The sequence below is a fragment of the Agelaius tricolor genome, unplaced genomic scaffold (genome assembly GCF_023055355.1).
Source record: "Agelaius tricolor isolate 1412-34295 unplaced genomic scaffold, bAgeTri1.0.p SCAF_28, whole genome shotgun sequence".
NCBI classification, from domain to species: Eukaryota; Metazoa; Chordata; class Aves; order Passeriformes; family Icteridae; genus Agelaius; species Agelaius tricolor.
The window spans coordinates 6,133,186-6,146,468 of NW_027269288.1; the positions used below are offsets into that span (position 1 = coordinate 6,133,186).

The 13,283-nt window shown below is 48.3% G+C and overlaps 1 protein-coding gene across 1 annotated transcript in view; it reads left to right on the forward strand.

Annotated features, from left to right (window-relative positions):
• MEGF6 (multiple EGF like domains 6) overlaps window positions 1-13,283 on the forward strand; it is a 53,203-nt gene that overhangs the window by 12,716 nt on the left and 27,204 nt on the right. The window contains exons 3-9 of the mRNA XM_071449041.1: window positions 4,006-4,131; window positions 5,681-5,803; window positions 6,574-6,696; window positions 8,973-9,110; window positions 9,677-9,799; window positions 10,531-10,653; window positions 11,660-11,827. Of these exons, the coding sequence (XP_071305142.1) occupies window positions 4,006-4,131; window positions 5,681-5,803; window positions 6,574-6,696; window positions 8,973-9,110; window positions 9,677-9,799; window positions 10,531-10,653; window positions 11,660-11,827 (924 nt within the window). The remainder of the gene's footprint in view (window positions 1-4,005; window positions 4,132-5,680; window positions 5,804-6,573; window positions 6,697-8,972; window positions 9,111-9,676; window positions 9,800-10,530; window positions 10,654-11,659; window positions 11,828-13,283) is intronic.

Here is a 13,283-nt window from a genome sequence, read left to right on the forward strand (position 1 = left end):
TCCTTCCCATCCTTTCCATCCATCCATCCATCCAATCCTTCCCATCCATCCATCCATCCATCCAATCCTTCCCATCCATCATCCATCCATCCATCCATCCATCCATCCATCCATCCTTGTCCTGCTGAGGGAAGCTCACAGCTCCACGCTGGGACAAGCACAATTTTGGGTGGTAGGAAGCTCCTGTCTGCCCCAGCCAGAGTGTTCTGGGTACAGAAAGAAGCCTTTGCAGCCAAGTTTCTCGTTAAGGGCCGTCTAATCATGGATCTCATTCTTTAAATGCTTTCTGCTCCCCACAAAACCCACAAAGGCTCCGATGATGGATCGGCAGCGCTGAGCTGGAGCTCCACAATTCCCCCACAGTGTGCTGGGTTAGCTGGTACCTGGGGCTGTGACTCAGGAGGGCCCAAAAATGGCTTAAAACCCCCTTCCTGTGCCCAGCTCTCAGCTGGTGCTCTGCAGCTCCGTTGTGCAGGATCCTTTTGCTGTGTCTTTGTTCCAATCTCTGCTGAGAGAGGGAGAAAAGGAGCAGCAGCTTCCACTGCGAGTGAAACAGAACAAAGAGAGGCCTTGGGCGTCCTGAAATCACCTCTTTCTTCATCAGAACCACATGGGCAGGAGGCAGGAAGCTGACATCTCCAGGTCCTTCTCCACTGTTTCAGCAGAGGGATGCAGGCCAGGCTGAGGCAGAGGGGTTTGATGGGAGCCAATTGCTTTTGTTGGCCTGAGGAGCAGAGAGATGGTCTGGATTAACACACAACATGTTTCTGGAAGTTGTCTGAGGTTAGGAGGAATCAGTTTGGGATTACATGATGGAGCAGAATGTTTATATCAGGAGAACTTCAAATGAAGAAATCTCAGTGACAGGGGTGATATAATGAACAGGAGGACCAGGCCAGGAGGTTTGTGTGGGCTCGAGCTGTGTGTGCTTGGTGAGGCTTTCCATTTTACAGACAACTCGCACATTTTAGGGAGTTTGACCTTTTCTTTGCCCAGTCGCACATTTTTCAGCCTTTTCTTAGAATTGCTGGGTTTTTGTGACACTGCAGAAGGAACATCCTGCTCAGTTCTAGCTACAGCTGCTCACAGTCGCTCTTGGGGCATCAACTCGCTGCTCCTGGTGGCAAATCACCTGTCTCTAAAGGAAAGGTGAGAGAGAGGAGAGAGGAGAAGTGAGAAGAGAGAGGAAAAGTCAGAAGAGCAGCTGGAGGGTGCAGAGATCAGGTATTAAATCATCTCCTGTGTTGGGCTGCTGCTGCACAGATCCACTTCCTGGCTGTAATCAGCAGCAAAAATCTCCTTTCCATCCCTCTTTATCCATTTCCCAGGCCTGAGAGGGTCAGAATCTGGGAGCAGCACTGCACCCCCCCCAGACAGCAGGGCTGGAAGGAACCTCCCTCTCTCAGACACTGAAATATCATCTGTGGAAAATCTGTCTGCGCTGTAATTACAAAAATCTGTGTGATGTACAGGATGACACTGGGCTTGGCAGCCTTGTCACAGAAATGTTAAGCTCGGGCAGAGCATCTGGGAATGGAAATATTTTTAGAGTGGTTCTGTAAACAGAATAAAAACCCCGAGCAGTAATTAAAACAAGGCCAGCAGCGAGGTCTGCTGGCTGTGACTGCGAGGAGCCAGCTGAGGAGACCCAGCCTCACACGGGCTCTGTCTCCTGAAATCTTGCATGGAAGAACTCAGACTTTCGATTTTTTTTTTTTAGGAATTTGCGAAGAGGACGTTATTTAAACTTCAAATTAATCCGAATAACTGGGATCCTGGGTGGTTATTTTAGACACAAGATGCATTGGCTTGTTCCATGTTGGCCCAGTGCTTTTCCCAGATGAAGGAATGTTTTGGCAGGCATCAGCATTGTTTGACTTGTTTTCTTTTTTTTTTTTATTTTAAAAAAAGGCTCTCTCCAACAAGCACATTATTTATGGCTATTTTTGAATATATGTTATTAAACACTTAAATATATTGGAATATTTTTAAATGACCACCCATCTCTGCTAGAGCTTGAGTAGTGTAACTCTGACCCAGAGCTTTTCAGGAACGTTCAGTATTCCTGTTGTTTCCTTCCAAATGGATTAAAGGAAACAATGCCAGCACAACTAACATAAACCCTGAGTTTTTGCTCCAGCCTTATGTTTTATATGGCAAAATCTTGACCCTGTCAAGCTGCTTTTATTCCCCCAAATGTTGTTTAGCTAATTAGAGGCATAAAATGAGAAGTTGAGTTATTTTAACATTTGGAATGAGAGTGATCCTCAGCTTTGAGTCAAAGCATATTTTATTTTTTTTTTGCAGGGGAAGGGCATGCAGAAAAAAATGAAAAAAATATATATTTGACTATATTTTTGTCCTGAGCCAAATATTTGGTTTTCACTTATGTACAAGAGCAAGGACTCAACTTGCCTTGGGATTCAGAGGAGTGTTACAAGCAGAGATTTCTGCTGGTAGCTGCTTTCCAGGTCCTCCTGCTTCCAAAGTTCTGGAGGTTGTGCAGGGCACTGTGATCACCTGAAGGATCAGTCTGGGGAGAGATGGTTTTCATTAGAGATATTTTTAGCTTTCCTATAAGATTCCACTGAGCCAGCACATTAGTTTGTTCTGGAGTTTGAAAAATAGGACAGAAACGTGTGAGAGCACAGCTGATGGTTCTGCTCAGCTCACGGGAGCCAGGGCTGGGTTTCCATCCTGGGCCAGGGCCAGCCCCAGCCATGCTCCACCAGCCCAGTGGGTTGTGACACTTTGGTGGCTCCTGAGAGGCAGAACAGGGTTCAAAGGCCAATTTCCCAATTGTCACAGGAGACAGCTCTCTTTGGAGGAGCTCAGTGCATGAGGAGTGGTGATGGTGTTCACAGGGGTTCTGGGATGAGGGAAGAGACGAGGATCTGACTCCATGTTTCAGAAGGATTGATTTATTATTTTATGATATATATTACATTAAAACTATACTAAAAGAATAGAAGAAAGGTTTCATCAGAAGGCTGGCTAAGAATAGAATACCAAAGAATGATAACAAAGGTTTGTGGCTCGGCTCTCTGTCTGAGCCAGCTGGGCTGTGATTGGCCATTAATTAGAAACAACCACATGAGACCAATCCCAGATGCACCTGTTGCATTCCACAGCAGCAGATAACCATTGGTTACATTTTGTTCCTGAGGCCTCTCAGCTTCTCAGGAGGAAAAATCCTAAGGAAAGGATTTTTCATAAAAGATGTCTGCGACAAGGAGTTGGGTGGGTTAACCCAGGAGACACCCAGTGCTCCAAGAGGGGACTTGTATGGCTTTGAAGGCAAATCATCGTCCCACAATGACTTCTCCACCAGAGTCCATGAACCCAGCTCCAGAAAGTTTTGTTTCCCAGATCAAATTCCTCCTGGATCCGAGGTCAATGGTCCTGGTTCTTCTATTCTTTTAGTATAGTTTTAATATATCATTTTTCTTTTAATATAATGTATATCGTAATAATAAAAATAATAAATCAGCCTTCTGAAACATGGAGTGAAGATTCTCATCTCTTCCCTCATCCTGGGACCCCTGCAAACACCACCACGTCCCCAGGTGCCACCTGTTGCAGACATCTTTTATGAAAAATCTTTTCTTTAGGATTTTTCCTCCTGAGAAGCTGAGAGGCCTCAGGAACAAAATGCAAACAATGGTTATCTGCTGCTGTGGAATGCAACAGGTGGATCTGGGATTGGGCTCATGTGGATGTTTCTAATCAATGGCCAATCACAGTCCAGCTGGCTCAGACTCTCTGTCCGAGCCACAAGCTTTTGTTATCATTCTTTCCTGTTCTATTCTTAGCTAGCCTTCTGAAGAAATCCTTTCTTCTATTCTTTTAGTATAGTTTTAATGTAATATACATGATAAAATAATAAATTCTTCTGAGACATGGATTCAGATCCTCGTCTCTTCCCTCAACCTAAAACCCCTGTGAACACCGTCACAGCCACTCAAACTCTTTTTGTGCCGAACCTTGTGTCCATTTTCCCCGCAGCTCTGAACTCGTGTGCCCTGAACAACGGAGGCTGCGAGCACGACTGTGTGCAGGTGACCCTGGCCCAGCACCGCTGCCAGTGCAGGCACAACCACCAGCTGCACCAGGATGGCAAACGCTGCATCCGTGAGTCCTGAGGGGCTGGGGAGCTGTGGGTTCCAGCTGGGAGCTGTGGGATGGTGTGGTGGGGTTCACAGGACGAGGGAAGAGATGAGAATCTTGATTCCATGATTCAGAAGGCTGATTTATTATTTTATTATATATATTATAATATATATAATAAAATAATAAATCAGCCTTCTGAAAAAATATATTTTTAATATATTAAAAATTTAATATTATTAAATTAAATTTACAATATATATTATATTAAAATATTTTATTATATATTATATTATTTTATTAATATATTATATTAAAATATAATATATTAATATATTACATTAATATGTCATTAAATAATATTAAATATATTTTTATTATTTATATTATATGGTATTACATTGTGTTATATATTATATTATGTTATATTATATTATAATATATTATATTATATTATATATATTTTATAATATATATTATATTAAAAGAAAATGATATATTAAAACTATACTAAAAGAATTGAGAGAAAGGATTTCATCAGAAGGCTAGCAAGGAATAGAAAGGAATGTTAATAAAATCTTGTGACTGCCCACAGCCTCGACACAGGTGGCTGCCATTGGTCATCAAGTAGAAACAACTCCCATGGACCAATCACAGATGCACCTGTTGCATTCCATAGCAGCAGATAACCATTGTTTTTCTTTTCCTCTGAGGCTTCTCAGCTTCTCAGGAGAAAAAAAATCCTGTCAAAAGGATTTTTCATGAAATACGTCTGTGACAGGATGGGGATGCTCAGATGTCCAGCAGATCAGACTGGGGGATTTCCAGTAAAAACTCTGTGTGTTTTGTTGTCATGGACATATCCTGCGGTTTATTCCAAGGGATGGGAAGAGCTGGAGGAGTCGTAGCCAACAAAAATGAAATTGTATGAAGGCACAGGCTGCTGTGGGAGCGGAGGGACAGCAGAATGTGACAGTGGGGTGGGATGTTCTCCCTGTCTGGCTGACCTGCTCCTGGCTCAGGAGGGAGAGAAACTGAAGGGGACAGAACACAAGGTTGTTCTCGTTCATGGCTGCTGGCATTCAAAAGGCAGGAAGGGCAGAAGTCCTGAGCCGTGGAGTTGCTACAGCAAAAGGAACAACTGGGATGTTCCAAATGCAGCAGCCAAAGGGGTTTGGAGCATCTGTCCTGGTCCTGGGGCAGGTCAGAGATTGGCAAACCTCTGGGTAGGAGAATTTGGAGCAAATTGCCAGCACTTGCTGTGTAATCTCTGCAGAGGGATGTGCCCATGCCAAGCTTCTGCTGGAAGGGTTTTACCCAGCCTAATGCCAGCCTTCTGCAGGATCTCCTGCTGGAAGGGTTTCACCCAGCTCAATGCCAGCCTTCTGCAGGATCTCCTGCTGGAAGGGTTTACCCAGCTCAATGCCAGCCTTCTGCAGGATCTCACAGCGTGCACGTCCTTCCGAACGGGTGGCGCAGGGATTTTCTGCCTGGGATTTTCAGGCTGCAGGCTTTCCTGCTGCTCTGTGCAGGATCTGTGTGGGCTGAGCCAGGCTCTGTGCTCTGCCTGCAGTGAGGAACCCGTGCTCTGACAGGAACGGGGGCTGCATGCAGCGCTGCCTCAGCCACCGCGGCCGTGCCCGCTGCGAGTGCCACCCCGGCTACCTGCTGGCTCCTGATGGCAAGACCTGTGAAGGTGAGTGCCCTGCAGGAAAAGCTCTGTGTCTGATGGGTGAGGGAATGTTCAGTGGGAGCAGAGTGGAGGGAAGGACATGCCTTCCCTTGGGTGGCTCAGGTGGTGCCACAGCCACCGCGGCCGTGCCCGCTGCGAGTGCCACCCCGGCTACCTGCTGGCTCCTGATGGCAAGGCCTGCAAAGGTGAGTGCCCTGCAGAGCTCCCCTGCAGGAAAAGCTGTGTGTCTGATGGGTGAGGGAGTGCTCAGTGGGAACAGAGTGGAGGGAAGGACATGCCTTCCCTCGGGTGGCTCAGGTGGTGTCTGTGCCCTGTTGGAGCTGTCTGCAACAGCAGGGCTGTTCCAGGGGAGATTTAGGTTGGGAATTAGGGGGAAGTTCCTCCCTGAAAGGGGGATCAGGGGTTGGAATGGGCTGTCCAAGGAGGTGGTGGAGTCACCATCTTTTATTCTTTATTTTCTTAAATATAGACTGGATGTGGCACTGGGTGCTGTGGTCTGGTGACAAGGTAGTTTTAGGTCAAAGGTTGGATTTGATGATCTCAAAGGTCTTTTCCAGCCTAATTGATTTTGTGATTCTGTGTGTCCCACTGTCATGTGACCCCATCTCCTGGGAAGCTTTACAGCAATTCCAAACTTAACTCTGTGTCTTTACTGGTCTGAACCCCAACGAACAGTTCAGAGGGCAAGAAACCAGTGCAGAACTCAAATACCATAACTTTGGAAGGGTGTTTGAAGTTCAGCCTACTTACCTTAGGTGTTCTCCTTCTCCCAGACGTGAACGAGTGCCTGACAGGGCTGGCCATGTGTGCACACCAGTGCCTCAACACCCGAGGCTCCTTCAAGTGCACCTGTAACCCAGGCTACGAGCTGGGGGCGGATGGCAAGCGCTGCTACCGTGAGTACTGAGGGCTCCTTTACCTGCCAGGGCCAGGATTAAATGTGTGTGTGATGGTATTTCTTGTTGGGACTCAGATGTTTGTTAGCTCTTAGCTCTGTTACAGTCTCGCAAGCCCTGAGTCCTGCAGCACTTCACTCTAACAAACTAAAATGGAGATGTGTCTCTCTCTCTCTACAAGGCCTTTTAAGGATAAACTGTCCGATTAAGAAATGACAACTAAATTATTTTTACTTTTAACCCAATGACCAACCACCCGTGCCCTGCAACACAGACTTTTTTGTCCAATTACACAAAACCACCCAAACCCATGGAGAAGAGGGTGAAGAAGAAGGAGAAGAAAGAGAAGAAGGAGAAGAAGAAGGTGAAAAGGTGAAGAAGGAGGAGAAGGAGAAAAACGAGGAGAAGAAAAAAGAGAGAAGGAGAAGAAAAAGGTGAAGAAGGAGAAGGAGAAGAAGAAGGTGAAGAAGAAGGAGAAAAAGGAGGAGAAGAAGAAAGTGAAGAAGGAGGAGAAGGTGAAGAAGGACCAGCCACTGCCCTAAAACCTCCATCTTGCTCTATATAAATCACTATATTCTAAAACCCCAAACTCTAAGTTTTCCACCCTGTGACATTACACGCTTCTATTCAAACTCCACACCCACAATCCCAGTTCTGTAATTCCATTTTGGAAGCTTCTTCACGGCCTCAGGTCAAACGCAGTGTTCTCTTGGGGGTCTGTGTCAGCTCAGAAGGTCTGAAATTTTCAGTAACCAGGGCTCCAACACTCAGCCCTGCCCAGCAGGACAGGGCACACCTGGGCTGCTGCAGGCACGTGTTCATCACTGCCCTCTGGGAATCGCCAGGGCCAAGCTGTGGCAATCTCTGCTGAAGGATTTCACAAGCGGTTTTGAGGCTGTTTACTCCCCCACCAAGATAAAAATCTTGGTCTGATCTTTAAAGTCACCACAAAGCCACTTTAGCTGGTTAAAGGCAATTGATTTGGAGCCATTTGGCTTCAAATAAGCCAACTTCTGCTCTTGGAGACTCTGCTGGACAGGCCCAGTGAGCTGCAGATGTGTCACTGGAGGAACATCTGCTCCCATCAAGGCAAGAAATAAACTCTGTGATGCAAGAGTGAGCTGGACTGTCCTCACAGCTTCGTGCAGCTGCTGCAGCCCAGCAGGGCCAGGCTGAGCCAGAGCCACCAGCCCCTGACAGATGCCAGCCACCGTGGCAGTCCCAGTGCTGGCAGCTGGTGGCACTGGGAGCTGTGAAGGTCCCCTTGAGCAGCAGCTGGAGCTTGGCAAGGCTTTGCAGGCCATAAATGGGTCCTGAAAGGCATCAAACAGAGCAATATGGGGCACCGGGATGATGACATGAGGTTGAAGGGTGTAAGTATGTACACAGCTTTCTTCTTAGGGGCACAGCCAGTCTCACACCGTGACACATTGCCCTGGGGCCAGCAGAGCAGCCTTTCCACATGAAAGGCTCCTCCCTGCCCTTCCTGGCACGTTTCTTTTAAGCAAAACCCTGCTCTGTGCTGCTTTAATAAGGAAAGGGAAGAGAGGGATGACAATCACGTTGTGAAATCTGGAAAAAGTCTTCCACTGTGGCCCAGCTTTTGTTTTTGACAAGCACAGACCCATTGGGAAGCATCAAGCTCCCTTCCTTTCATCCTCCTTGGGTCTGAACGCACGAAAAACTCAGCGCTCTTGAAGGCAGAAATTGTTTTCCTGAGGTTCAGGACTGAGTCAAAGCTCCATAAAACAAGTTCCTTTTAGTTTAAGAAAGCTTAATTAACTAGACAAGTTTACAGAATCCTTGCCAAGCTGGGATGATCTATGGCTGCAACTGATGTTTGCGCCGAGCGCTTTTGACATGTCAGGAGCTAACGATTCTGGCTGTAGGCATCTGGATGCTTCCCTGCTTAGCTGTGTTCTGCTGCTCCCATTTCTGCCTGGCACCAGCACAGCTCTGCTCTGAGGCTGAGCCAACTTTTGGCTGGCAGCACACGCTGCAGCTTGGCAGGAGTGGGAGCAGTTTCATCCGCAGCCTGTTCGGTCCCAGAGACTGTCCAGAGCCTGCTCCGCTGAGAGGCTGCGTGAGATCCAGAGGTTTCTTTTTATACCCCCGCTTCCCAGCCCGGCAGTGGCCTCTGTGCTATTTCCATCCTTTCCCACCGCAGATCCCCCTCCTCAGCAGGGAGGCAGTGCCAGGAGCTGGAGGGGGCAGGCAGGGGCCAGCTGTGCATGCAGATGTGTCCCACAGCATCCTAACCAGGCTGCCTTTTCCAGGGATAGAGATGGAGATTGTGAACAGCTGTGAGACCAACAATGGGGGCTGTTCCCACGTGTGCCACCACACCAGCTCTGGCCCTGTCTGCACCTGTAACTTTGGCTTTAGGCTGGAAGAGGACCAGAAGTCATGCACTGGTAAGGAACAGGAGAAGGCCAGACCTTGATTTCCATCCCAGGTAATGGTGAGGATCCCTCTTGGGATCTTAGGTCAGGATCCCTCTTGGCTACTGTGTGTGTGCACTTCAAACAGGCTAAAGAGGATAGAAACTGATGGAAAGTGAGAGCAGATGAAATATTGCTCTGCTCAAAGCTGTCCCCAAACTTCCCTCAGGATATACTTGGACAGCACTTATGACTTGGGCAGTAATTATGACTTCCAAACTAATTAGTTTTTCCCAGATGAAACTGCCCCGAGCAGGAGTCAGTCAGCTGGAATCACCCTGCTTGTAAGGACACCAAACCTGCAGCCACAATCCCCAGCTGGGAATCACAGCGAGCTTCCCTCAGGGACTCAGGGTTCCTCCCTGGATGGGGAGCATGATCTGTTAGCACAAAACTCCCTGATTCCAGGAGGAACTCGAGGATTCTGGCTCGGCATTTGGCAGCAGACCAGTAAAAGCTCCCCAGAACTAGTCAGGGAGCAGTTTACCAGTTCCTGCCACCACTCTGCGGTGCATTAACACCCTCTGTTTCTCGTGCAGATATCAATGAGTGTGACACGGGCTCTCACTGCTGCCAGCAGGACTGCTACAATTACCCTGGGGGCTACGAGTGCTCCTGCCATGCTGGGTACAGGCTCAGCACCGATGGCTGTGGCTGTGATGGTGAGTGCCAGCACCTCCCTGGGCTCCAGGCAGAGCCCTGTGTGTCCCTCTACCTCTAATTAGCTCGTTGTCACTCTCCTCAGTTTGTTCAGTGTTGGTTCTAAGCCCTGTGCTAAGCCCAGCCCAAGTGGAGAGGGGTTTTTGAACACATCAGGGTCAGATTGGGCTAACTCAGAGTGAGCTGGCCCAGGCTTGACCCCATTAATTCACAGAAACCATTTGATGTTCAACCCCCGAGGGCAACACTGCCCATCACTTTCACCCAAGGGATAAAGACAAGTAACAGTGTCTGTGTAAAACACAGCCAAGATGGTGACTAATGAAGCTTTTAATTAGGAGAACAAGAAATTGTCCTACCTGGTGGCCAACAGCCAGGCATTTCTTCCAGTTTCTCCCTGCTCTTACCAGTTTTCCTGCCAGCTTTCTGATGAGTCACCTTCCCAGCAGAAAGAATGTGGGGGAAGAATCCCCCTAATAATTGTTCTCACTTCCAAAGCTCTCAACATTTCCCAGGGGAAGGAGCCAAACACACCCACCTGTTCCTACACAATTAATAAAGGATGGGAACTGAAGCCCAGCACATTTTTCTGTTGAAACACAGGCGTCCCTAATCCCTGAGGTGGTTTAACTCCATTTTTAGAGCTGATGGCTTCACACATTTAGCAGAGAAGACGCCACCAGCCTATTTCTGCTGCACGGCCCTGTCACTGCTCCTGTCCCATGTTTTGTAGATGTGGATGAGTGCTCTGCCAACAACGGTGGGTGTGAACACACGTGCCAGAACCTGCCAGGCTCCTTCCAGTGTGGCTGTGACGTTGGGCACAAGCTGGATGAAGACAGAAGGAGCTGCATCTGTAAGTGCCTCACCCAGGCTGCCTCGGGCTGGGCAGTGGGTCCCTCCTCTGCCTCCTGCGTGAGCCTGGACCACACAGACTGGAGCTCCTTAGCCCTGCACCTCACCTCTTTCAGCTCCCTCACAGCCTCTGAGCAGTGCCAGTGCCTCAGCCCAGCCCTGGAGAGCTTTCCCAGACAGGACCAGTCCTGTCCCAGCCTGGGACACAGCGCTGGCCAGAGAAATGCAGGGAGTTGTGGCACAGCTCCACCTCCAACAGCTCCACAGCCTGCAGTGTTGAACACTGCCCCCATGTCCAACACAGAGCCAGAGCCCTTTCCACAGTCACCAGCCCCTACAGCTTCTCCTTGTAAGAAATAATAGATTATTTATTTGTAGCATTACAGAGATCTTGAGCTCACATACCTGACCTGGGCCCATTCTAGCCAAAGAAACCCCTGAACAAACAACCTGGGAAAGCTTTAGGGGTGCCAGAACAGGGTGAGATCAGTGCTGCAAACATGAGAGCCACAGAGAGTTCTGGTTTCAATTTGCTGCTGCTGCAGAGGTCCTGTCCCACTGTCCCTGCTCCCAGAGACCTTGCAGAGGCCATTCACCTCCCAGAGACCTTGCAGAGGTGCTGTCCCACTGTTCATTTCCCAGTGACCCTGCAGAGGTCCTGTCCCCCTGTTCATTTCCCAGTGACCCTGCAGAGGTCCTGTCCCACTGTCCCTGCTCCCAGTGACCCTGCAGAGGTCCTGTCCCACTGTTCATTTCCCAGTGACCCTACAGAGGTCCTGTCCCATTGTTCATTTCCCAGTGACCCTGCAGAGGTCCTGTCCCACTGTTCATTTCCCAGAGACCTTGCAGAGGTCCTGTCCCACTGTTCATTTCCCAGAGACCCTACAGAGGTCCTGTCCCATTGTTCATTTCCCAGTGACCCTGCAGAGGTCCTGTCCCACTCCCCACCTCCCAGAGACCCTGTCTCATCCCCTCTGTGACTCTGTCCCCTCTGTCCCTGCTCCCAGCCCTCGAGGACACGGTGGAGGCCCTGGATGGCCGGCGCCCCATCATCCGCCCCATCCCTCACGTGGCCATCCTGCGGGACGAGCTCACCCAGCTCTTCAGCCACGACTACGAGGAAGAGGAGGAGGAGCTGGAAGCACGAGGGGAGCACACGCTGTCGGAGAAGTTCGGTGGGCATTGTGCAGCAGCAGCAGTCGGGGCCGTGCTTTGCTTGGAACTTGTAAGAGCCTGAGTGAGAGATGGCAGGACTCCAGGCAGCTCTTCAAAATTCAGTTTATTACATCCAAGGTGTTACAGCAGTCCAGGGTTGTGGGTGACAGAGATGTGCTTACAGCTGTCAGCTCCAGCTGCAGGCAGGCCTGGAGACCCTTTGGTTTTGGTTACAATGCATTCTATACTTCTCTTTTGGTTACAATGCATTATATACTTTTCTTTGCTGAGCATCTTAATACAGTAGAACCAATCTATACCTTAACTATTATCTATAGCCTATCATAACTACTATAATTACCATATTTATGTTACTATTCTCCAATCACTAAAAGTTAGTATGTTACAGTTTAAGCTAGTAGTTGTTTTTCAGTTTTCTTGCAGTGGAAAAATTCTGAGACTTTTTTCTCTACTTGCAACATTGCTGACTTGTTTGCCTGTGCTCTCTTTCTGCTTGGTAAAAACATCTTCTTGTTTGGGGTGGGTTTATCCTTTTCTCTAAGCCATAAAACCCCCTTCTAACTAACACACCCTTTGCCTCCTTGGTTATCCAGTGAGACTGGCTCAGCAATTCCTTTCTTCTATATCAAAACTTGCTTCCGTCTCTATCCCTTCATCAGACTCTACATTTAAAAATCTTTCTGCTAAGCACACATATCTGTGAGACTTTCTTGTTAAACTTTCATCCTTCCCAGCAGAACTCTTCAGGAATGATGGTGCAGGCTGGGTTTAATTGTTTGGTGAACACACCAGACCTGTTGAGTGCCTGTTCTGTGTTTAGCTCTGCTGCAGCTGTCTTGGTTTGGAAAGCCAGGTGTGTGCTAAGGAAGGCAGGAGTCTCCCCTGAAATGGAAAAATGTAAACCCCCACCCTCCAAATTGTTATAAATTTGAAATTAAGGGGCTCTCAGGCAAAGATATGGGAGCAGGAATTACAGTTCTTTATTAGGGAAGAAAATAAAAAGCTAAAAATAAACAATGCAGTAAATTAAAACTACACTGACAGAGTCAGAACCCAACCTGACACCCTGTGGGTCAGGCTGTTGGCAGCAGTCCCATTGGAATTGTGGCTCAGCCCTCCTGCAGTGTCAGGGCTGGTTCTACTGGAGCAGGGATCCTGGAGAAAGGTGCAGTCTCTTCCTCTGAAGATCCAGTGGAACAGGCAGCTGCTGTTCCTCTGGGCAATCCAGTGCAGAAGCTGTCTTGCTGTCCCAGGATCTCAGATTATATCCAGGTAGGAATGCTTGGCTCCTCCCTCTGGGCGGAGCATCTCACAATGGGTTGATGTAATTTTTGTCAGTCATGCAGTGACATTCAATGGCCCATGGACAGAAGATGAGGGAGGATTGTTTGTGGAAGAGATAAAGCAAGCTGCCCGATGAACAGAAGATAACTGCCCCACCTCTAACAGATGGCA